Source organism: Eretmochelys imbricata, chromosome 3 (assembly GCF_965152235.1).
Source record: "Eretmochelys imbricata isolate rEreImb1 chromosome 3, rEreImb1.hap1, whole genome shotgun sequence".
Classification (NCBI taxonomy): domain Eukaryota; kingdom Metazoa; phylum Chordata; order Testudines; family Cheloniidae; genus Eretmochelys; species Eretmochelys imbricata.
The window spans coordinates 15883304-15909183 of record NC_135574.1 but is presented as its reverse complement, the minus strand read 5'-3'; the positions used below and the strand labels follow the sequence as shown (position 1 = coordinate 15909183).

General features: G+C 42.8%; 1 protein-coding gene across 1 annotated transcript; it reads left to right on the top strand.

The window, feature by feature from the left end:
- The first annotated feature begins 5112 nt into the window (after positions 1 to 5112).
- Positions 5113 to 24540, top strand: LOC144261950 (24-hydroxycholesterol 7-alpha-hydroxylase-like). Its single transcript, XM_077811523.1, has 12 exons — positions 5113 to 5295; positions 9082 to 9217; positions 11146 to 11320; positions 11821 to 11958; positions 12034 to 12127; positions 12718 to 12813; positions 17522 to 17612; positions 18284 to 18417; positions 20697 to 20792; positions 21190 to 21278; positions 22050 to 22137; positions 24469 to 24540. The coding sequence occupies exons 1-12, from the start codon at positions 5113 to 5115 to the stop codon at positions 24538 to 24540; spliced, it is 1392 nt and encodes a 463-aa protein (XP_077667649.1).
- Positions 24541 to 25880: the final 1340 nt, after the last annotated feature.

The window sequence follows — 25880 nt, the reverse complement described above, 5'->3', positions numbered from 1 at the left end:
CAGTGTTCATCAGCTGAAGAAGGCGTCAAGTGGAAATAACCAGAGGACCCCCGGAGGGCAGACTGGAATCCACCCAACAGCCTCAAGAATGGGAGAACCAAAGAACAAGATAACATCTAGCAGCACGGAGCCGTCAGGAATGTGCTATCTGCTGATTGATTCAGCAACAGCATGATGAAGCAATTCCCATAGACTGGCATAGGAAGAAATTCCTATAAAAATGGACTCTAGAAAGTGAGAACTTTGGGGTCTGATTCTGCAAACCAACTTCCAGGAGCATCAGACAAGGCCCTGCTCCCTCCTCATGTCCAGGCCACCTGGCCAGTGGCTTGGCATGAGCAACTCTAAGGCTGGTATCTATGATAACAACCTTGCAGAACCTGTGTGTGTGTGTGTGTGTGTGTGTGTGTGTGTGTGAATGAATGTGTGAATAAATATGAGATTGAATGGAATGTTCTAGCTATAACTAACGGCTTACTATGATTCTTTCTGTATCCACAATAAATGTGGTATTTTGCCTTTTCCCCTTTAATAAGATCTTGCTGGTTTTTATTTTATTGGTATAACAAAGTTACATTTGCTGTTCAGGCATTTGAAAGTTAAGTGTTACTTAAAATTTTTGAACAAGGCATTTTAAGTTGTTAGTTCTCCTTTATTGGGGTAGGTAGAAGAGCAGTACCATGAGAGGATTAGAACAGGAAGAAGGCAGAATTGAGACCTTTCAAAGTTTTGGCCCAAGCGAGGGAGCATGGCCGCATCATTTGAGCTCCCCACCTCAGGTGCCAAAATGTTGTGAGCTGGCCCTGAGCACACTGTCTCTTTAAGCCAAGCATGCAGGAGTCTGAACACTTGTTCAGTACAGCAGTAGCAGCAGCTCCTACTCCTGAGTCAGAGGAACATGCACAGACAGGCATCTGTCCCCACATCCCCAGCTCAGCGGAGACCCACTCGGGCACAGCCACCTCTAGCATCGGATGAGCTCCTCTAGTGCTGCACCAGCCGTGGATCAGCTTCCCAAGGAAGAGGAGACTGCCAGGGTGACAGGAGCTGGGCAGCCGGAGAGTGGCGGCTGCTGGCTGAGCAACCAGCTCTGGGAGGGGTGCTACAGGTGGGGGCTGAGACAAATTTTCAGGTGGCTATAGTCCCTGCAAATCCCCCCTTGCACCACCCTGTTTGTAAAATTATAATGTGGTACAAAACTTGGGGGTGGGGGCCAGGTCCCCCCTTCCCTTCCTAAATGGCGCCCCGCTCCAAGAGCTGGGGCTTCAATAAAAACACCCAAAATTGCAAGGCTCATGAAAAAACTAACAAGAGTTGACAACACTGTTGGACTAAACTCTATAATGGAGACCTGCAAAACAATAAACAACCATACTTTGCATTTAAATGGCACTTCACAGCCTGTCAAGGTTCCTCCCCCACTCTGAACTCTAGGGTACAGATGTGGGGACCTGCATGAAAAACCTCCTAAGCTTATCTTTACCAGCTTAGGTCAAAACTTCCCCAAGGTACAAAATATTCCACCCGTTGTCCTTGGACTGGCCGCTACCACCACCAAACTAATACTGGTTACTGGGGAAGAGCTGTTTGGATGCGTCCTTCCCCCCAAAATACTTCCCAAAACCTTGCACCCCACTTCCTGGACAAGGTTTGGTAAAAAGCCTCACCAATTTGCCAAGGTGACTACAGACCCAGACCCTTGGATCTTAAGAACAATGAACAATCCTCCCAACACTTGCACCCCCCCTTTCCTGGGAAATGTTGGATAAAAAGCCTCACCAATTTGCATAGGTGACCACAGACCCAAACCCTTGGATCTGAGAACAATGAAAAAGCATTCAGTTTTCTTACAAGAAGACTTTTAATAAAAATAGAAGTAAATAGAAATAAAGAAATCCCCCCTGTAAAATCAGGATGGTAGATATCTTACAGGGTAATTAGATTCAAAAACATAGAGAACCCCTCTAGGCAAAACCTTAAGTTACAAAAAAGATACACAGACAGAAATAGTTATTCTATTCAGCACAATTCTTTTCCCAGCCATTTAAAGAAATCATAATCTAACACATACCTAGCTAGATTACTTACTAAAAGTTCTAAGACTCCATTCCTGGTCTATCCCCTGCAGAAACCAGCATATAGACAGACACAGACCCTTTGTTTCTCTCCCTCCTCCCAGCTTTTGAAAGTATCTTGTCTCCTCATTGGTCATTTTGGTCAGGTGCCAGCGAGGTTACCTTTAGCTTCTTAACCCTTTACAGGTGAGAGGAGCTTTCCCCTGGCCAGGAGGGATTTCAAAGGGGTTTACCCTTCCCTTTATATTTATGACACAGCCATAGATCTGAAAGTACTTTACACAGAAGTATAAGCATTACTATTTGTATTTTAAAGATGGGGAAGCTGAGGCACGGAGCGGGTGAGTGAATTGCCCAAGGTGACACAGCAAGTCAGTAGTAGAACCAGGAAAACAACTCAGGGCATCCAACTCTCACAGCTACATCCTCGCACTTCACCATGCTGCTTCCCAAGAAGTAAGCATGCTACAGAAAGCATAAGACGTCTAGTTCCACTGGCACCCCTTCCTGTTTCCAAAATGGGGCAGCCCTGCCTTGCAGAAATGATACAAGGGAGCCAGAAAGGGGGCATGCCAGAAAGGGGGAATCGCTTCTCCCTTTCTATGCCCCCAGCTGAGTTCTCCTTGCTTTGCATCCTCTCCTGCCATAGAAGCACTGTGGAGAATCCACCCTTTTGCAATTACGTGCCTTTGGTTAAATAAAACATTCTGATGACATTAGGTTGTGGCTCCTACCAGCCTCCTTCTACACCCCTTACTATGATGAACCTGTATTTCATATCACTGGAATTACATGGGTGGATAAGAGGTTACTCCACATCAAAGTGAGAGAATAATAATGGTATTATTATTTATCATTTGTATTTATCGTAGTCCGGCCAGCCAGCCTAGGAACCTAGTTATGGACCAGGACTCCATTGTGCTAGGTGCTGTACACACATAGAGCAAAAAGACAGTCCCTGTCCTGAAGAGCTTACAATCTAAGTATAAGGCAGAGACAACAGATGGATCCAGACAGTTGGGGAGTACAAGGAAACAAGTGAGACAGTATTGGCCAGCATGATAGGCTGTGATCTCAGCACTCCAGCAGCATAACCGTTGGTAGGGATCATGACAAAGGGGAGTTAAAGGGGTTTTGAAGGAGGACAAGTAAGTTTTACGGATGTTTACAGTGAGCTTCTCCTGAGCATGAGGGGCAGCATGGGAGAAAGAACAAATGTGCCTGTTTGCCCTTACACCCAGTTCCTGCTTGCACTTACATATATTAGGAGCTTTGCACATGCATAGTCCCACTGAACACAATGGATCTACTTACATGTGAAAAGTTACTTATTTGCATAAGTGTTTGCTACAGTGGTGGCTTCAGGGCAGAGATTGTATTGCCTGTCCGTTCTGCAAAGCCCCTTGCTTTACATAGATCAAAAGTGTGCTAAAAGCTGTAATGTGAATATTACATTTTTGCTACTCAAAGGGGTATACACTAAAGGAAGTAGTTTTAAAAACTCTGGCCCAATCCTTCACCCACTGAATTCCCTGGGAGTTTGTAAATGACTTCAGGGAGAGCTGAATCCCACTGCAGTGCCAAACGAAACTAGCAAAAGGTTAGTCGTGTCAAAGGGATGCTGTGATGTATTTTGCAATGTTTTATTGTAGACTGTAATCATTGCTCTGCGCCTCAAGTGTTGCTCTGTGTACAGTATTTTGATGTAAGAGTTCATTTTGATTCTCCTCTGCTGTCCTGTTGAAGATGCATCCACTTACCTGAATAGCAATCCCACTAAAGTTAATTTGACACCTTGTTTGCTGAGATTTCCTAAAGGACATTTTTCTCTCTTTTGTACAGACAAAAAAAAAAACAAAAACAAACTCCTCAACCCAAAGTATCTCGGAGTGATAAACACATAGTGCCAAATTCTTATCTAATTTATACTTCCTGCTGCCAACGTCAACATCAACATCTCTAAATACAGGGCTCAGTACAGGTAATGGGGTGAAATGTTATGGCATGTAATATACAGAAAATCAGATTAGACGATCTAATAGTTCCTTCCAGCCTTAAAAAAAAAAATCTATGAATCTAAAGTTTGTCCTTTATTCTCTATCCCTGTTCATCTCTCATGTTGACGGCTATAGCCCCCTTTCTATACTCCCCAGTCTAGTCTATCCGCAATAGGGTTGACACAATCATCTTCCTCTCCTGTCATTCTGACCTTATCTCTTTATGCTACTTATGTGGCCTCCATCACCATTGTATCTTAGTACCTCACCATTTTTAATACATTTACCATCAATACATTTACCTTCCCCAGTGAGGTGGGGAAATGCTATTATTCCCATGCTAGAGATGGGGAATTGAGGCACAAAGAGACTGAGTAAGTTTCCTAAGGTCATAGAGGAAGTCTGTGAGAGGGCTGGGAACTGAACCTGGCTCTTCCAACTTAGTCTAACCACTGGCCACCCTTCCTCTGTTTGCTCTAGCTTACTTCGCCAGCTTCCACATCAAATCCAAGCTCTTCATCGTCATTGCCCGGGCTACAAAACTCATTACATGCCTACACATTTTTCCTCCTACACCCATACTACTATTAGCTTCTCCCTTGGACCTGATCTAAGGCACACTGAACTCAAAGGGAATCTCTCCATTGACACCAATGAGCTTTGCATCAAGCTATATCCGTCCTGCATCCACACCTAGTATTATGTCTTCTTCTAACCCAATTACAACTAGGAGAATTTCTGAATTAATGATCAACCAACCCTTCTCTTTTATGCCACAAACATTTTTCACATACTCACCCACTCCATTACATGTGCTAAGTAACAGCCACACCCCATTCTTCATTTATCCTATACAAAACAGTTCTTCAGTTCAGATATATTCAGCACATTTGCCCTGTGTACAGCCCTGCGTACACCCATGTGCGCTATATAAATACTACAGTATATCATTAAGGGAGCCGCAGAAGCAGCAGCAGAAGCCAGTTTGGAATCAACAGCAACATTTCTCTGAATCATCAGTCATTGGTGTTGGGGAGGAAATGGACATAGATGTTACTGCCATCTTGTCTTTAGTCCTTGGACTTATTATTATCATGTATTTTTTGTTTCAGCCAAAAAATCCAAAATCCCCACCTTTTATCCGTGGTTGGATCCCTTGGTTTGGAGCTGCATTTCAGTTTGGGAAAGCGCCTCTGAAGTTTATAGAACAAGCCAGAATCAAGGTAATAAGCTGGTAGACATAACTGTGTGAATAAGTAATGTATTATTGGAGAAATGGGATACTACCATGTAACTGAAGATTGTGTTGTAATGTATAAGCAAAAGAAAGAAGACTTCAAGTTGAATATTTAACTTTCATTTTTGCATTTCCTGATTTTTGACCATTTAAATTTATACCATTAGCTGAGCTTTTCTATTCTAATTTCTATACTTTGTTTTTAAGCCTATAGTTATTAATGCTGAGAAGAATACAAGGCTCCCCTTCCCGCTGATCTTACAGACCAGGCTTTGAAACAGCTTCCTTTTCCTGTACAGCAGTGATTTTCAGCCTGTGATCTGCGGACCCCACGGAGTCTGTAGACTGGGTCTAAAGGGTCCGCAATAGGTTGTCATTATCATAAAACAGTGGTTTTCAACCTGGGGTCCACAAACCCTTGGGGGTCCGCCAACTATGTTTAAGATTTCCAAAGGGGTCCACACATCCATTTGAAATTTTTAAGGGGTATGCAAATGAAAAAAAGGGTGAAAAAAGGGGGGCAAGGACACTTGGACCTAGTGCGAGGGGGCTTCATCGACACTCGTGGTCTTCCATCCCCTCGAGTTACCTAGTGGCCATGCCCCAGTGTCCCCAACAACATCAATTTTTTTTGAGGTAACATGTCAATTTTTATTGACATTTTGACCAGAAAACATTTGAAACTGTCAAAATCAGAATACAGTATTTTATTTTGACTTTATTGTTTCACTTCATTTTGACATTCTTGTTTAGTTCAGCTCTAATTCTCATTTCGTTTAGACTTTTAATTTATTTTTTAAAAAACTTTCATGTTATTATACTTATTTAAATTGCACATGCATATATTATATTTAATAGTGTAATGTTTCAATATTATCAAAATGAAAACTTTTGATAAGGTCTTTGCAATGTTTCCAAATTGAAATAGTTTGAAATTTCCATTCCATAAAATATTTTGAGCTTTCAACTGTTCTGATTTGGGATGATTTTTCCCCCTGCAACACGTTGGAATTTCCCACTGGACAGAAATTCTGTTTTCTGACCAACTTAGAAGCCATTTGGGCAGACTTTATAAAATCTTCCAGTGGCATCACATCCTTAGATTTGCCTAGCTAGAAGTCAGGGGGTCAGTCATAGATGACTCGTTTCCCCCTGCATACTGGGGGGACACAATCTAAAGGGGAGGACACACGGTCGACCCATGTGTCTTCTCCGCCCAGCGACCCCACTCTCCTGTCCTACACCCAGCCTGCTGCCGCGCTCTCCCCAGTCCACGTTACCTCCGTCCTTCTCCTGCTGCACCTCCCACCCCAGCACGTTTGGCCGCTCTCCCTGGCAGCCGGGCGAGGAGCGGGACAGATCCGCTTCTCATGCGGCTGAAGCAGGCGGCTCCGGGTCACTGCTCTGTGCAGTGCAGCAGCTGCCCGAGAGAGCCTGGCGGCGGCCCACTCCCAAAACAGGGGACGAGCGAGCCGGAAACACACTGGGGGGTGGGGGGGGAAGAGGGGACTCCGGCTCGCTCAGCCCCTGTCTCTGGCAGCCGGGCCCAGGCAGGGAGCTGCCTGCTGCTCCCGGCGAGGTTCTCACAAGGCGACCCAGAGCGTCCAACACGAGGAACGGCTGGTCCCATCCCCTCCGTTCTCCGCCCGGGCCCGGCTGCCAGGGATAGGGGCCGAGCATGCCGGGGGTCAGGCGCAGCGGGAGGACAGAGACCCTTTCCCTCCCCAACCTCACAGGGCAATCGGGTGGGGGGGGGAAGCACTTAACCGCACATGACCCCCTACTCGTCTTCTCTGGGGACTGTTGCCACCAACCACAACCCCGTCTATATGCTCCACTTTGTGCCTCACCCAAACTTTGCAGGATATAATATAATCACACGTTATGTTCTGTATGCTGACACAACTCCTCCTCTCCCCTCCACTGAATTTTTCTATTAGAGATTTTTTTTTCCTGTGGAGCTCAGGATCACCACAAGAAAGAGAGAGTTTCTCTCCATGTCCAGCAGAGTTCCACAGGAGAGGGGATCTTCTCCTACAGAACTCTTAAACTCTGCATAAGAATGCAGGCAGATTTGGGTGAAGACTCTGTTCTTGCTCTGAAATCTGTCTACAGAAGTTCTTATGGGTCACGTCAAATCCTGTCCAGTTATGCAGTGAATGAAAATTGTTACATTCAGCAGTTTATGTGAAAGGAGTTGATTAATACAATTCACCAGCTAGCTGAGAAGTATTTAAATCACAACAACTATCCTCTTAATTGACATCCTTGTCTGAAGTCTCAGAAAGTCCAAGTAGCAGATCCCAGAAGCTTTGTATTAGTTTGTATTTGTATTAGTATCATACCTTACAGTACTGTATACATTGATAGAATAAAAACACCTGATGTTATTAAAACATTACGAGGCCAGATTTTTAGAAGTCAGCCTTGTTTTTGCAATTTAGGTTATTTAGAGGCCGAAGTAGCAGATTGCATTACAAATAATTGTGAAAGGAAAATAGTATCCATAAAAACAGGCCTCGTTAAAATCAGGCTGAAAATGTATCCTAATAGTTGTAGCAATGTGTAATTTGAGCTATTTTGGCCTTTTAAACTTTTGTTTTAAGTTAGCCTTCAACCCAAGTCTCAAATATTGTTGGCCCAAAATTCTGAGTGCAATTAAATTGTTCTCACAATTGGACCCATTTAAATACCTAACTCTGATTTATGGATGCAGTCAGTTAAGTAGGCTTCCAAATGAGTACATCTGCTGGTTCAATTTAATCATGCCTAAAGCTTTACACCTGCATTTAAATGCAAATTCATCATTGTGCCCACAGTGTAGGAGGATGTTTTGAAAACTGAGGTCTTTCTCTGTATAAATGTGGTCAATTCATATTGTCCAGTGCTGGAAATCAAAACACAACTGCATTGTGCTAGTACAGGAAAACCAAATAGTGAAACTTACATGACTTATTGCATTAGCCCTGGAAATGTAGAAGGTAAACCCAAAGCATTCTGGGCTGATTCAAAACCCCATTACTAGTAATAACATGGGTAAGAACTCCATGCACTCCATGCATCTGAAGAAGCGGGTTTTTTACCCACGAAAGCTTATGCCCAAATAAATCTGTTAGTCTTTAAGGTACCACCGGACTCCTTGTTGTTTTAATGGGTAAGAACTGGTTTTAAATATTCTCCATTCCATTAAACCCAGGGCTGGCTCTAGGTTTTTTGCTGCCCCAAGCAAAAAAATTGCCGCCCCAAGCTCCGAGAGCGCAACTGCCCCCCCGCCAAAAAAATGTGGCCGGAATGGTGCCCCTGGAATTGTGCCGCCACAAGCACGTGCTTGCTTTGCTGGTGCCTAGAGCCGGTTCTGAATAAGCCACTTTTACATTGGTGCAACTCCACTGAAAATGTTCACACACAAAATGTTCTATTCAATAGAGTTAACACTATCATGTTTCTGTGGGCATTATTTTGCACTCAATTATTTGTGGATGCAGTCTGCTATTTAGGCATCTAAATGACCTAAATTACAAAAACAAGGCCAACTTCTAAAATATCTGGCCCCATAATGCTTTAACACCATGTTTTATTATGTAAAACTGTAATAACAGAGTGCTGAATCAGGCTCATAATTTTCATCTTGATAGTGTCCATTTAAAGTGGGTTTTAACTCTTGATTAATTGGCAATTGCTGCAGAAGTTATGGAAAATATCTTGGTCTTCTGTAAAATACACTAATACTACAACAATATTTGTCAGGATTTTTTATTATTATTTGTACTAGTATGGACCAGTGTTCACCGTGTACCTTCTGGGAAATCGATTCACCTTTGTGACTGAGACAGAGGATGTTCTTGAATTTCTGAGGTCTAAAGAAGCAGATTTGGATGAAGCAGTGCAGCAAGCCCTCCAACACACGGGTACAGGATATTCTCTTATGTAGACCTCAAATCTAGTCACATATCAAGATTAAGAAGCTTATTTGGATCCAAGGTCAAGTCACAAATTTAGGGAGAAGAATCCAGTACACAGAAATACTGGGCTAGATTCTTGGCTGATGTAAATTGGCATATCTCCATTGGCTTCTGACCCATTATTTTAGTAGTGCCCAAAATCTCAATCAAGGCCTCATGGGGTACATCTACACTGCGATAAAAAACTTGCAGCACTGAGTCTCAAAGCCCAGGTCTGCTGACAGGGTTATAAAACTGTAGTGTAGACATTTGGGCTCCCAGACTCTGAAGCATTTTTAGATGTTGATGTTTTATAGCCTTGCAAGCCCAAGTCTGCTGACCTGTAGCCAGCTGCAACCATGCCTTGGGTCTTTTATTGCAGTGTAGATGTAATGTTAGATGTTGAAAAACAGAGGACACAGTTTGCCAATGAGCTTTGTTCTAGTCCTCTACATGGAGTGGATTTAACCTTTTGAGCACTCGTTATAGAATCCTAGAAATGTAGGGAACCTCAAAAGGTCATTTAGTCCATCCTCCCATGCTGAGGCAGGACCAAATATACCTATGCCATCGACAGGTGTTTGTCTAACCTGTTCTTAAAAACCTTCAATGATGGGGACTCCACAATCTCTCTTGGCAAACTATCCCAGTACTTTATTAATCTTATAGATAAAAAGATTTCCCTAATATCTAACCTAAATTTCCCTTGCTGCAGATTAAGCCTGTTACTTCTTGTCCTATCTTCAGTGGACATGGAGAACAATTGATCACCATCCTCTTTATAACAGCCGTTAACATATTTGAAGACTTATCAGGCCCCCTAGCCCCCAGTCATGTTTTCTCAGGACGGAACATGCTCAGGTTTTTTTTAACCTTTCCTTGTAAGTCAGGGTTTCTAGACTCTAATTTGTCCATATTTTTCTTAAAGTGTGGCGCCCAAAACTGGACACAATACTCCAGCTAAGGCCTCACCAGAGCTTAGTAGAGCAGGACAATTACCTCCTGTGCCTTACATAGGACTCTCCTGTTAATACACTACAGAATGATATTAGCTTTTTTTGCAACTGCATCATATTGTTGGCTCATATTTAGTTGGTAATCCACTATAACCCCCAGATCCTTTTCTGTAGTATTACCACCCAGCCAGTTATTCCTCATTTTATATTTGTGCATTTGAGTTTTCCTTTCTCAATGAAGTACTGTGCACTTGTCTTTATTGAATTTCATCTTGCTCATTTCAGAGCTATTCTCCAATTTGTCAAGGTCATTTTGAATTCTAATGCTGTCCTCCAAAGTGCTTGCAGCCCTTCCCAGTTTCGTGTCATCCACAAATTTTATAAGCATACTTTCTGTTCCATTATCTAAGTCATTCATGAAAATATTGACTAGTGGCAGACAGGACAAACCCCTGTGGAATCCCACTAGATACATCCTCCCAGTTTGACAGTAAATCATTGATAATTACTCTAAGAGTATGATTTTTCAGCCAGTTGTGCACCCACCTCACAGCAATTTCCTTTAGACCACATTTCCCTTGTTTTCTTATGAGAATATTATGTGAGACTGTGTCAAAAGCCTTACTAACATCAAGATATATCACATCAGCTTCCCCCCATCCAAGAGGCCAGTAAACCTGTGAAAGAAAGAAATTAGGTTGATCTGGCCTGATTTGTTCTTGATAATTCATGTTGACTGTTACTTATTCACCCTGCCTTCTAGGTGCTTACAAATTGATTGTTTAATAATTTGTTCTAGTATCTTTCCAGATATCAAAGTTAGGCTGACTGGTCTATAATAGCTGAGTTCCTTACATTTTCCCTCACCATCTGCTTTGGTGGGTGGATGGGGAATTAACTTGCTGGCTTCCAAAACATGCTGTTTATTTTCTATTTAAGTTTCAATCTCCAAAGAAAGCTTTCATCAGAACCGAAGCATGTTCTTCAAATTGATGATACAACAACTGAGTTCCTCTAACCTGCATCAGTTCTCTGAGACTCTGTGTAAAGAATTCCATGAGCACGTGGAGCATTTGGGCAAAGAAGGAACTGAGGATCTCAATGACCTAGTAAGGTTCGTAGATTTACAATCCAGCTCTAATGCACAGATATCCAGTATGTTTATTAAACACGTAAATATTTATTTATTATGGGTGAAATTCATCTGTGTTGAGGGTCAGCACAAAATTCTGTGTCTCACCGAAGTCCCACATAAGACTGATTTTTGGGGCTTAATGGGGACTGATGTGATGCAAGGCCCTCTGTGCTGACCCTCTGGAGCCAATTTCACCCTGACTGATTTGTGAACCAGAATGGAATCTAGCTTACTTTCCCATGGCAGTGTTGGTTCTGCAGGGCTTATAGAAGTGAAAAGTTGTTAATGTATTTCAAGTCAGCAGATCCGATTCTATTATTGTCAAGCATCAGATCTGCCGAGTGAGAAGGTTCCATTTTACATAGTCACTTTTCTCACCAGAGTCACTCTTAAATATTCTTATACTGCTAATCAAAAAGATTACATTCTTGCCTTAAAAAATGCTTGAATGAATTACTTTTAACCTTCTGTTTTCACAGGCATATCATGTGTCCAGCAGTAATGAAAACCCTGTTTGGGAAAAACTTCTGTCCAACAACTGGGGAGTTTGAAAGGCATTTTCAGAATTTTGATGAAGGATTGGAAGTTGGGTCCCAGATACCTGAATTTTTTTTAAGGTGAGTTTTATGCTTCATAAATTGTTCCTTAAGGTGCATTTAAAATCCATTTCCATTTATCTCATCCTCTGACAGGAACTGGGGTAAATCCAAAACTTGGTTACTTAATGTATTTGAAAGGATTGCAACAGATATAAAGAAAGACAAATCTTCAGAAAGTGGCTCTAAGGTAAACCTACCAAAAGATTTTTTTTTTATAAACTGCCAGGTTACCATTGGTATAGAGTCTAAGTTATGGACATGGGCCAAGATTTTTAAAAATGACTAGTGATTTTGGGTGCCTCCATTTTAGGGTGCTCAAGCTGACACTTTTGTAAGACTGAAGGATCTGAAAACTTAAAAGGATAGAATTCTCTGCTACCTCTATAGGAGAAAAGTCAGCTCTGACCAGCTTCAATTACATGAATTTAATGTTGCTTGACCATAATTCCACCTACCAAGTTTTGTTGCTTTGGTTGGAATTCTGTATGATTTGATTATTATTCCTGTACTCATGAAAGGGAAGGAGAATTGTGCAGGATATCCCCTGGAGTGAGTGGTCTCTCCAATTTAATAAATACCACCCTTTGGAATGTTAACAAAACTCAAGCCGAACAGGAGGGAGGGGGAAAAGGGTTCTAGCCTCAGACCCGGGACTGTTAAGTAATAGGACTTTTTTCTTCAATAAATGAATGTGATCATCCTGTAGGCAGAGTATGTTAGCAAACTATTCTTTTAGACAACCTTTAACATACATATTCATTCTCTTGTTTATGAGAGACACTAATACAGCATCTCCTGGACAATTTGCATGGAAATGAAGCTTCCGGTTATTTGCTGCTCTTGTTCTGGGCTTCCCAAGTTAATGCTATGTTGGTAAGTACACTATCTGAGAAATGCTTTCTCGCATCTCCAATTTGTTGGGAAAAGACAGGAAAAAATAACGGTCAATATCTGGAAGATTTATTAAGGAGTGAAAAGCTTGTAATATGTTCACCCAACAGAGGGATTGAGGGCTTGTCTACACGAAAAATGCTACAGCAGCACTGCGTAGTATTTCAGTGTAGACACTACCTACCCTGATGGGAGGGATTCTCCTGTCAGCGCAGGTAATAAACTTCCCCGAGAGGCGGTAGCTCGGTCAATGGAAGAATTCTTCTGTCAACCTAGTGCTGTCTGCATGGGGACTTAGGTCGGCTTAACTACACTGCTCAGGGTTGTGGATTTTTCACACCCATGAGTGACGTAGTTATGCTGACCTAATTTTTGAGTGTAGACCAGGCATCAGCAACTGATACAAAGGAATTCAAATTCAGTATTGATAAGGAAAAGGAAAATTTTTTCCCTAAATTATTTTCTTCGTGGCACCTTCCACATTCAACAGCCAGTAACAGGCACAAAGAAGTAAAGGTTGCCAGGCAACTTGTGCACAGGAAACACTCAGCACTTCTCCAACTGCCCCTGGTAGAGCAGCGTCTAACTAGCTCACAGGCAACAGGGAAATCTCCCAGGCGGTCCCTGGTCCCCAACCAGACACAGCTGCAACAGAAAATCTGTGTGCTGTGAAGGCAAGACTTGACTCTTTACTATTGCTAAGAGACAGGCCAGTGTTCTTGGCACTTTTCCCCCTACCTTTTGATGGTGCTAACACTTCTGAAGAGATTGGCGGCCAGTGAACTGACTGTTGTGGGAGGCTAGCCTCTGGCGCCTCCCCTTCTGCCCACGGCCCCAACCCTTGCCATCCTCTTCTGCCCCATCTCTCCTGCAGGAGCCCAGCGCACCCCCTGCCCCAGGCTGCCCCCAGCCCTGGAGCTCCAGACAGGCCCCCAACCCCAGCCCCGGAGTACCGGGCAGGCAGCGCAGCAACAACCCCACTTACCCCAAATGCCGGCGGCACGCCAGCCGCCCCAGCCCTAGTCAGTCTGGGGTGTGGAAGAGCAGGAACCAGGAAGGAACTGCAGGAAGGGGCCTAGGGGTGGAGTGTGGGCAGAGCCACTCCAGGCTGTTTGGGGAGGCACAGCCTCCCTCAGCCTATGATACCCACCACCCATAGCTGAAGAGCACTGCATAATGCATTGTTAGTGCTGACACCAAGGAAGGGAGGATGCTGCTGGCATCTCACAATTTTTCCACCACATCAGAGGTGGCACCATAGATCACGAACTTGAAAATCTCGTTCTGCATCTTATGCAGAGTGCCTCACACAGCAGAACAACATGCTGCCTGCCATCAGAATGGCTGGTATAAAAAGAATGTACAACGTGGCCTGCTCACTGGGCTTAGTAGTGGCAGCACATGGAAGATGTTTCGGTGTATGCTCAGGCTCTCGCACGACACATTGGTCGGTGTTGTGAAAGCCTCACTGAAAGCAGCCACTATTTTTCTGTTACCCCTTTTTGACCCAAATGACTAGTCAAAGTTCCGGGCCCCGGGGGATGTTCCAGCTGGGAGTAAAAATTGATGGAGTCTGGTATTTTCTTGGATACAATCTTGTTTATCTGAAGGAATGTACAAGGTTCTCCTTCTTGAAACTCAGGTCTTTTTAGCCAACACCAGACCCAAAAAGCTCTCTCTCTAGCTTCTTCCAGGGCCATGCCATGCTTACAGACTTCTGCTTGGATTTCTTCAGGCACACTGCATCGCATGCATGCCCTTACCCAAAACAAAATTCAGCCCAAAGCCCACCCCCCACACCATCCAAAACTTCTGGGCAGCATCATATAATCCTTTTGTTTTACATGGGGGCATATGATTAATTTAGCCTTGTACTTATGTTAATTGAAGGATACATTCCATCCATCAATCTCAATGAGGTTTTAATTCAACCCCTAATAAGATTTCATCCAGCTCATAACATTTCCATCCCGTGTCTCTTGGAGATTAGAGAATGTAGATAGTTAAGCACCTGTTGGGAAGGATTGCTGCTTATTCTCTCCTTTTTGGTATCAGTGTCTGTTTATGTAGATATTGAAACTATTCTTATCTGGTTGCTAGGTGTACACACCCTCAGGAATTAAATAGATAATTCAAGGGGAATCCATCTCTGAGCTGGGCTGTAATTGGGTCTTTAATTATGTAACCCTTCTGCCAGGCCAAGTTGATAGCAGCAAGGGCCGGGTTCAGTACACAGGGGTTCCCTCTCATCAAAGCAAATGCAAAACTGGCTCGACCCCCCACCCAGTGACCAGAGAAAATCTTACACACCCCCTGGGCGCCTCAAAGAGGCAATAGTTCCCCTCTCGCAAGCACAGAGTCTCGGTGTAGCAGAGAATCTTTAATAACATGAGGTAAATGATATCCGCATTAAATTGGGAAACCACCACAAGTAGTGTTCATTAACCAAACCATGAGCAAAGACCCACCCCAGCAAATTGGGCCACATCCTTTCCCTCAGGTTCTTGAGTCCCACAACCCAAATGTCTCTTGAGTCTAGCAATCCAAAAATCAGCCGAAGTCCAAAAAGTCCAGCCCCAGAGTTCAAAAGTTCATCAGCAGAGTGTTACTCCCCAGTCTGGGTAAAAATATGCCTGGGGAGGGGGGGAAAGAGGTAAGGGCCACCTTACATGACCTAAAGCTGACTGCCCCACAGGGCTCCGCTATCTCACAAACAGCTCCACTCTGCACAGCTCACTATCTCATGAACACTCTGCCAGCCTATCCACAAACAGCACCACTGCACTCTAGATCTTCCAGCTCCCTGCTACTTGACACAGTGCTTGGTGATTTCAGCTCATAGTAGTGGGAGCCTTGAGTGCTGGTGTTCCATAAGGCCAAAGTGAACTCAGCACAGTACCTGTAACAAGACTCTTAATAGACCCAAAATTAGCTCTGACATTCCATAGGGGACAGAAATAGAGATGTAATTGGTGTTTCAGGCCTTCACAAAGGGGGCCCCCACCACCAGGTACTAATACCTGTCTTAAACCTCTCTCAATTCACACAGTTTTGGAACCCATGTCCCTTGCCTAGCGAGTGCTACTTAGTTGATGGTGAGTCCCTCCATCATACAAAAGGCCAAGTACAGTTCCACTCTCCTTAATTCCCATAATCAGGGTAATAACAATTTATTCTTCCTGCCCCAATAACAGAGACACTGGGGATCTCACAGCAGCCAAAGTGACCATTTGGGCAGCTATGGCCTCATTCTAGATGGGGTGGGTGTGCCTATGCAAATGAGATCAGCCCTTGAAGTTCTTTTCCACAACTTGCCACACCTCACCACCAGATGTCAGGGTGGAGCTCATCCTGACTGCTTACAATTAGATATATATTTCTAATAGCTTAACCTTCAATGGTGGTTGGATTCTCAGTTTTGGTTAAACCCCTTAAAGACTGGAGCCATATAGAAAATTCATACTTGAATTGGGATTTTGTTTGGGGCTGTTTGGTTCACGTCCATCAGTAGTTTTGGAAGGTACAAGCAATCTTCTCATTTGAAATAGATGTGTTGGAGTAGGTGCCTTTCCTAATTGGATTCAGGACCTATGAACTGCTCCTGTTGAAGCTGGTGACAGTAAAGCTATTGATTTAAATGGGAGCAGGAATGGGACCTAGTTTTGCTATCCACAGATCTGTGCAAGAACTTGGCAGTTTCATTTTACAAGGCTGTAACAGGGTCAGCTGCCGCCTGAGCACCTGCTCATGGACAGAGGTTGCTTTCCAGTTCCCAGCCTCAATTTCCATTCTTGGACTTTCCTGCAGCAGCCTCTCTCACTCACTGTAGCTCCTGGTGCTCTTATAGGGGAATCACCTGATGTCTGGCAAATATGCCTCTTCAGTAGTCAGGCTTGGCTGGCCCCAGGCTTCTAGGTCTCAAAGGACCAAGCCACGCTGTTACAAGGGAACATTGTGGGACAGATTCACCAGAGCTCTCTGGCTGCTTTACACCATTCCAGTAATGTAAAGCAGCCATAAACCTTGCTAACCCTGTCAGAGGAGCATCCCCAAATAGTTTTAGCAAATCGGAGAATCTGGCCCCTCTGTTTGATTTTGTTTCCTGTGCTTTTGCATCACTTGAGTTCTGTTTTGAGTTCTGCATTTGTGCAGCCCACAAAGCTCAGAGCAAACTGCTGCATTTCAGCTCATATCACACTGAAACCATAAAAAACTGTGAAATACTCCATAAACCGCCCCCGCCCCACCCCAGGTTCATCTGAAACCAGGCTCTGGTTCTCTGCAATAGTTTATCATCTCAACCTTATGAATCCAGATAAGTGACGTGGTGCTTTGTTGTGAAAACACCGTTCTAGCTGCCAATTCCTCTTCTTTTGCTCATTTGTAGACATTGAATGCCTGATTTTCACAGTTGCTGGCCTCTCACTAATCCAGGGGAAGGTAAAAGGGGCTGTGGGTTCTCAACTCCTCTGAAAACCAGGTCCGTAACTTACAGTGTTTTCTTTTAAAACGTTTTCAATAACGTTATATTTAATTGCATTACCAACTCTGCCCACCTTACTCACTTGCCTGGTTAACTAGATGGGGATTACTCATGTGAGTAAGGTAAGCAGGCTCTGATCCATTATAGTGACCTAGTTTTAATTTACCAGGATTTAATATCGCGGAGGTAATTTTTGTTTCTCTTTAGGGTGCCTTTTGGACCCTGGCATTTATACTATCCAACCCTTCTGTTTACAAGAACATCATGGAGGACATAGTTTCTGTTTATGGCAAAGCAGGTAATAAACCAGAAATAAGTGACTGCAGTGGTACAGAACAGAAAGTAAAACCACAGTTAACATACGACCAAAACCCTCACTCAGTTTTTGCTCTGTTGTTACTCAGCCTGATCCCACTGAAGTCCATGCGTGTTTGGCCACTGGCTTTTTTGGGAGTTTGCCTGAATAAGGTCTTGAGGCCCAGATCCTGAAAAGTCTTTAGGTGCCTTACTTTCCTTGATTTCAATGGGAATGAGACACCTAAATACTTCTCAGGATCTGGGCCTGAGTAACATCAGGGTAAATATTTCTGGATTTAGCCTCTAATGATTTGGCCTTTATATTTGTGTAATATCTTCAACTAAATGACATTTCTTTCATGTGTGCTGTTCCATGACTTTTCCATGGACTTTCAGGGATTTCTGTGAGCTTCAGCCTTACTGAAGTTAATAGGACCCTTGCGGTACTAAACTCGAACAAGGGAATGGGATAGCCGCAGTGGGTCATTATTTCTGGTTTGGGCAAGGTACCCCAATGCAAAGTGATCTCAGCACCAAGGTGAAATATCCCTTCTCCCCACCCATGAGTACAAAGTGGGTTCAAATCACTCCCATTCTGATTTGTAATTTTCTAAATTGAAAGGGGGCTGATGTACTACTGTCTATCTGTGTCATGCCACCTTGTTTCAGCAGGTGAAGCTAGGATTGAAGTCTTTGAAGACGACCTTAAGAAACTTCCATCAATTAAGCTGTGTATTTTGGAAGCCTTACGGCTAGTGGCCCCCGGTTCAATCATAAGGAAAGCAATGAAGCCACTAAAAGTTCAGGTGTTGTATTATTTTAAATGGACTTTGTATTTTCTTAAAAAGAAAAGGAGTACTTGTGGCACCTTAGACTAACCAATTTATTTGAGTAAATCTTCTGGAAATAGATGTCACCAGTTCATTCAGATTGTCAAGCCCATTATTTAGAACACTGCTGTAGTTTAAAAAAAAAATCTGACAAAAATGGGTCATGGTGAAACAAGCCAAAAATTTGAATTTGTTTTGACCTGACTCCAATTTTTTTTCAAACTTTTCAATCTGCTGAATGTAAGAACAGCCATACTAGGTCAGACCAATGGCCCAGTATCCTGCCTTTCGACAGTGTCCAGTGCCCGATGCTTCAGAGAGAATTAACAGAATGAGGCAATTATTGAGTGATCCCTTGCCTGTCATCCAATCCCAGAATCTGGAAGTCAGACGCTTAGGGACACCAAGAGTATGGGGTTGCATCCCTGACCATCTTGGCTAATAGTAGTTGATGAACCTATCCTCCCTGACTTATCTAATTCTTTTTTGAGTCCAGTTACACCTTTGACCTTCACAACATCCCCTGGCAACTATAGGTTGACTGTACATTGTGTGGTGAAGTTCTTCCTTTTGTTTTAAACCTTCTGCCTATTAATTTTGTTGGGTGACCCTTGTTCTTGTGTTATGTGAAGGGGTAGATAACACTTCCTTATTCACTTTCTCTACACCATTCATGATTTTAGAGCCCTATCATATCCCCCCTTAGTTGTCCATTTTCTAAACTGACCAGTCCCAGTCTTCTTAATCTCTCCTCCTATGGAAACTGTTGCATACCCATAATCATTTTTGTTGCCCTTCTCTGTACCTTTTTCCAATTCTAATATATCTTTTTTGAGATGGGGCAACTAGAACTGCGGGCAGTATTCAAAATGTGGGCCTACCGTGGCTTTAGATAGTGGCATTATGATAGATAATAAAATAGGAACCATTAGGAAAGGGATAGTTTCTAACATTCTGTTCACTTTTTTGACTGCTGCTGCACATGGAGTGGATGTTTTCAGAGAAGTATCCACAATGACCCCTAAATCTCTTTCTTGAGTGTTAGCAGTTTAGTTAGACCCCATCATTTTGTATGTATAATTGGGATTATGTTTTCCAATGTACATTACTTTGCATTTATCAGCATTGAATTTCATCTGCCCTGTTGTTTCCTAGTTTTTCAAAAAGTTCTCCCCCAAATTATTTTTGGAATTGCCAGCAAATGGAAAAAACCCTTATTCACTCAACTCTAATTACGGTAGCGTGTAGGAATGCCAATCAAGGATCCCATTGTGTGAAGTGCTGTTACTTGACAAGTACAAACAAGATGGCCCCGAGATGCACACATTCTATATTTTTTGTATTCATTATATCCTCAGACCTACTCCATACCTCCTAACCAGCATCAGCTTCATTGTTAAGGTGACTCAGCCACACAAAAGGAGAGTATGTTATGGTATTATCTGTATAGCATGCCAGGGGCCTGAGATTCTGTACAGTGGTAAAGTAGATTCATAGATATTAATGTCAGAAGGGACCATTATGATCACCTAGTCTGACCTCCTGCACAACGCAGGCCACAGAATCTCACCCACCCACTCCTGCGATAAACCTCTCACCTATGTCTGAGCTATTGAAGTCCTCAAAAGTGTGCAAAGTGCCTGGAAGAGTTTACAGTCTACTCGTAAAAGGGTATAAAACAGTGAACACACATTGCTGGTTCTTGATGAAAATACTGGACACATTTCAAAAGACACAGGAGGATGCATGAATTATTTGTCCACTTTTCCTTAAGTCAAGGAGGTCTTTAAAAAAATCCCCTTGTTTTCTACTACTGTTTTGTTTGACTTTTAATTAGTCACTTAAGACAGGGATGTCTCCTGTCAGCAACGCTTCAGTCCTGAAAGAAGAAGTGCCAGAACACACTTCTGATATTTTCAGTAAGTGATAGTACTGCAATACTGTTACAGCCCCTGCAAAAAAGTGCCAGAATGGCATTCGGGAGCCTTCCAGCAGGACTTGAGCCCTGTTTACAGGTAGTCTTTAGTCCACACTTCACTATAGTAACACTAACAAGAACATGTATGGTTAATCCCACTGCAACTAAAGTCAATGAGAATTTTGCCATTGGCTTCAGTGGGAGTAAGATGAAATATTCTGCACATCATGCCAGGATTTCCCTCCCTCGCACAATTTTTATTCGACAAGACATTCTGGTAGCCAATTGGGCTTGCAGTTATGTATTCCTTTGCTGATGATTTGTGTTTCTCATTTAGAATTTTGTCATTCCACCTGGTGACTTGCTGATGGCATCGCCTTACTGGTTGCACAGGAATACAAAATATTTCCCTGAGCCTGAAACATTTAAGCCTGTAAGTTGTTTCTTTTGGGACATGTATTTTGCTGTGTTTTGCCCTGGGCTGGAAAAATGGAGCCATGTGAAGGCTGAAAGGTCAGCAAACAGTGGTAAAGTGTGCAAACTCCCTAGAAGAACTTAGAGTCTCAGTATAAAACTGAATATATATTGCCTGTTCATGAAGAAAAATACTGCAATACCCCAATAATTCATTGGTCAGACCTTGCTACCACCCATCCCTCTCCTCTTGTGAGAGGGAACTGGAATTCATAACAGATTGCAAATAAACCCCAGCAACAATACAGCTTCATATGCAAGGATTAGCTGTGTAAAGTCATTTTTAGCCTGGAGAAATAAAGTTAAGACTATTTATACAAGGCTTATTTGGAAAAAAAATGGTTTTCTTCCCACAGAGTCGTTGGGAAGAAGCAACATTAAAGAAGAATGCTTTCTTGGACGGCTATTTGGTATTTGGAGGAGGAAAGCACCAGTGTCCAGGAAGGTCAGTGAAACAACTGGGGTTTTTTTATTCCTAATTCTGTGGAAAATAGCTCCACTGGAGGAGACTCCTCTTTTATCTCCAAAACAATTTCTTTTTGCACCAGTGATCAGTAGCGTGTCATTTCTGGGGGTCTGTCCAAGGTCAGTCTATTAAAAGACTGCACACAAAGGAAGAGAGATTAGTCTTTTGATGTATGGAAAAGCAGCGTAGAAGATCACGAGATAGAGGAGGAGAAGTCAGAAGAGGAGTCAGAAGTCAGCTCAGCTCTTTTCTCAGCTCAGCCCAGTGTCTTTTCATCAGTGGAAGGTTATTTCAAATACAGGATGTGCCAGTTTGAGCTCATGGCATTGGAGTGGCTATAAAACATTCTCTGCCCTTGGAGTAAGGAATAATGCACTAATCTAAGGGCTTTTCTTCATGGGAAAGTTTTACAGTTATGGTTTACCAGATTGAGTGTCCACAGGGGAGGTTATACTGGTCTTAGGGGTGGCTTTTTCCAGTTTAGTTTAAACCCCTCCCCAAGCAACAAACTAAACCAAAACCAGCCCTCTACTACATGTCATTTGAAATTAACACCTAAGGTAACACTGAAAAAACTCCTCTGTTTAGATCTTTAACTTTCTTATCCCTTCTGCCCTTTGTGCGGAAACGGAAGTAGGATTTAAATGGGTAAAAGATACCAGGAAAAAAAACATACAATAGAATATGATAATTATACAGAAACAGTGCTAGGATCATGATGGATAAGCTTTGTCTTTCTTTTTCTTTCAGGTGGTTTGTTCTAATGGAGACTCACATGTTAATTATTATACTCCTTTATAAATATCAGTTTACTCTTTTGGACCCAATGCCAAAGCAGGTAACATCTGTCAGTATCTGCATCTATTTTCTTTAAACGCTTAAATCTTTTACCCTCAAAGCTTATCTACATGCAAAAGTTGCACTGCTATACCAGCATAGTGAAAGCAGTGCAGCCCCCCCAGCATAGATGCAGTTATATCAATATAGCTTATTCCATAGAGGGAGGGGAATAAATTATACTGGTATAGAGCACTTTTATGCTTGTATAACTGTATCCATACTGCAGGTCGTACTGGTATAACTATATAATTAAAAAAAATCACATCCTTACCAAAAATAGTGATATTACTACACAATGTGTAGACCAGGCCTCAGTTGGAATGTTTATCATTTTGTTAAAAAATGAATGATAAACAAAACACATAAGGCCAAATCCTGCAGCCAGAGTCCCCCCTGAGGGGGAGTCAGCAGGACAGGCTGGCCCATTCCCACAGTCCTTTATGCAGACAATCTAGTTGGGTCTGGACCAACCAGCCACCTTCCTGACCCACCCACATTCTCCTTCACAGTGTGCAACTTCTCCACAGCCCCACCTTTCCACTCAGTGGCAACACCACTGTGGCCTTTTTGGTGCATGGGTACCCGGACTGCACAGGCTTTGTCCAATAGCAAGGGATCTAGCCAGCTAGTACAGGTGGACGCTTGGAAGCAATGTGGCATTCAAGTGTAATTGCTGACTGCTCAGTGCTGTCCCACACCAAACCTCTTAAGGTTCTCAGTAGTGCAGCACATGTACCACAATCTGGGGGCAAGTATAGAAGTCACTTCAGTGGCTAGGCCTCAAGAGGTGCTAGCCCTGTTGTGTCCCAGGAACATCACCACCTAGCCCTTATCTAGCACTTTTCATGAGTAGAACTCAATGCACTTTGCAAAGCATGTCAGTATCACTATCCCCATTTAACAGATGAGGAAGCTAAGGCACAGAGGTGAAACAACTTGTCCAAGGACACCAGTGGGAGATCTGGGACTGGGACCCAGATCTCCTGAATGCCAGTCCATTGCACTATCCACTAGGCCACACTGCCTCCTACCTAATAAGCACTCAGACACACATCTAAGTGAAGGGACATTTATCTGGGCTGTCAGAAAAGGGAAGGGTTGCAAATACTCTAGGTGTGCAGTGGCTTAAAGAGTTACATTTCAAGGTAAAACATTCCTAGTCTGGCCCCTGGGGGTATCCAGTCCAGGGTTAGGCCTATTATCTGGGGTGTCCTCTCCCTCCTCTGCTGCCTAGTCACCCTGCAACTGCTGTCCTGCCCAAGAGCAAGGAGATTTCCTGGGGCAGGGTCTTTCAAAGAGTTTCTCCTCTGTTGGCCAGGGGAGGAGGATGTGCCTGTGTCCAGGCTGGAAAGTCAGCAGGGAGGGGGTTGATGGGAATTCATCACACAAGTCTTTAATGAGGACTTTAGAAGGAAAATGTTCAGCTGACTATTTACAATAAGGAAACAAACTTGTGTAGGCCAAAGATGGATTTGGATTTAAAAATCAGTGTCAAACCTTGTCATGGGGAACTGTTAACAAGTTCCTCAAAATGCTGCACTGTCAGACTGTGGTTATAGAAACCAGACACGAATGGCTAGATCTTCAGAGGTGTTGGGCACCCACCATTTCACACTGACTCCAGTGAAAATGGTGGGTGTTTGGCACCCCTGAAAACCAGGCTTTTTTATTGGTCATCCTAAATAGGGATTTCAGTATCCAATTCTAAGACACCCAGGTTTGAAAATTTTGGCCTAAAGTGTTAGTCTTATGCTTCAAAGGTATCAGAGAACAGACACCAACCCTCAAAATTAAGCTCAGTAAAGGCTCATGAACATAAATAACTTGCCAAACAAAACAGAATGTAAATGTATTGTATCTTCAAATTGTGATTGACTAGTAAAGGGCCTGATCTCATGCTGGTTTTACATGTTCTCAGTGAAGTTATGCTTGACAATATAACAGAGCAAAATCCATCCCAAGGGCACAGATTCTTACAGTGTAAGAGAGTAGATAGTGCATGGACCAGCACTCTGCTGACCTTGGTTCTATTCCTAGTTTGCTCCTGGGTAACCCTGGGCAAGTAACTTCCCTTTCTGTGCTTGTTTCCCTATCAGCCAAATGGGGATAATGATATAGACCTCCTTTGTAAATTGCTGATGAAAAGTGCTATGTAAGAGCTAAGTATTATTATTAATTACACTAAGGCACCTTTACACCACTCCATGAAGTACTGTCAAATGTAATTTATTCCCACTTTATGGGCCTTTTACACTGCTCTGACCTTAATTTGTGTAAACTTAATCTGTATGTATATTTACAGGTTTCTATTGTTTGTGATTTTCTACAGAGTCTTCTCCAATTATCAAGGGTGTGTCAGCCCGATGGACCATGCAGGGTGCAGTATAAACTCAGAGAATGAAAGTTTATTTTATTAACTTGGTTTCCTGTACCAGCCACCTCCAGAGTAATGGACCATTTGACTTTTCTGATTTGGCATTTCCTCTGTTCCTTAATGAATTCACAGTTTTAACATTTTTAAATAGGAAAAGGTTCGTATGCTGAGAATGCTCAGTCATATCTTCAGATGGTGTAAATCTACGTATCTCCATTGATTTCAGTTGCCTTCAGTGAAAGCTATGTCAGTTTACACCAGCTGAGGACCTGGACATTAGTATCTAACCTAAGAAACAAATTATTGTGAATGCAATGTTTTTGTGAGCATATTAATAGATTCCAAGGTCAGAAGGAACTACTCTGCTCATCTAGTCTGACTTCCTGTCTAAACACAGGCCACAGAATTTCCCAGAAATACTTCCTGTTTGAACTACAGCATCACTTTTAGAAAAAGATTCCATCTTGATTTAAAAGTTGTCAATGATAAAGATTCCACCATGACCCTTGGTAAATTGTTCTAGTGATTCATTACCCTCATTGTTAAAGATGTATTCCTTATTTCCAGTCTAAATTTGCCTAACTTCAACTTCCAACCATTAGATCTTGTTTTACCTTTGTCTGCTAGGTCAAAGAGCCCATTGTCAAATGTCTGTTCCCCATGTAGGTACTTATAGACTGATCAAATCACCCTTTAACCTTCTCTTTCTTTGAACCCTCTCCATTTTATCAACATTCTTGTTGAGTTATGGACACCAGAAATGAACACAGTAGCCCAGCAGTGGTCACACCAGTACCCGACACAGGTGTAAAATAACCTCTCTACTATTCAAGATTCCCCTGTTTATCTAACCCAGGATCACATTAGCCCTTTTGACCACAGTGTCACACTGGGAGCTCATGTTCAGGTGATCATCCACCATGACCCCCAAATCTTTTTCAGAATGACTGCTCCCCGGAATAGAGGCCCCCATCCTGTAAGCATGACCTACACTCTTAGTTCATAAAAATATTACAGAAAATTCCCACTTTCAACACATATGCATCTATGAACAATCTTTAGGACTCTATCACTTTGGTCTTGCTTCTCATTGCAGGGAAGAAACTGGTTTTCTCCTGTGACATAGGAGATCGGCTAGATATTTGAGACATATAGCTACTAGGACTTCTGCACTGAAATCAAAACATTGAATGGAAGATCCTACAGAGGTGACGAAATCCCGATGACAGAAGATTAACACCTTGCTGCAGAGGCAGCTAAACTTGTGAACATGGCATGGCTGTGTCCAGAGAACGAACACAAGGGGTGTTCTTGTAACTTAACAGTAACAAGTCACCAGGACCAGATGGCATTCACCCAAGAGTTCT

Coding starts and splice junctions, on each gene's coding strand:
- LOC144261950 (XM_077811523.1), top strand. CDS start 5,113: ATGGACATAGATGTTACTGCCATCTTGTCTTTAGTCCTTGGACTTATT. Junction 12,128..12,717: donor CTTCAGAAAGTGGCTCTAAG/GTAAACCTACCA, acceptor TGTTTATGAGAG/ACACTAATACAGCATCTCCT. Junction 17,613..18,283: donor TTCTGTTTATGGCAAAGCAG/GTAATAAACCAG, acceptor TTGTTTCAGCAG/GTGAAGCTAGGATTGAAGTC.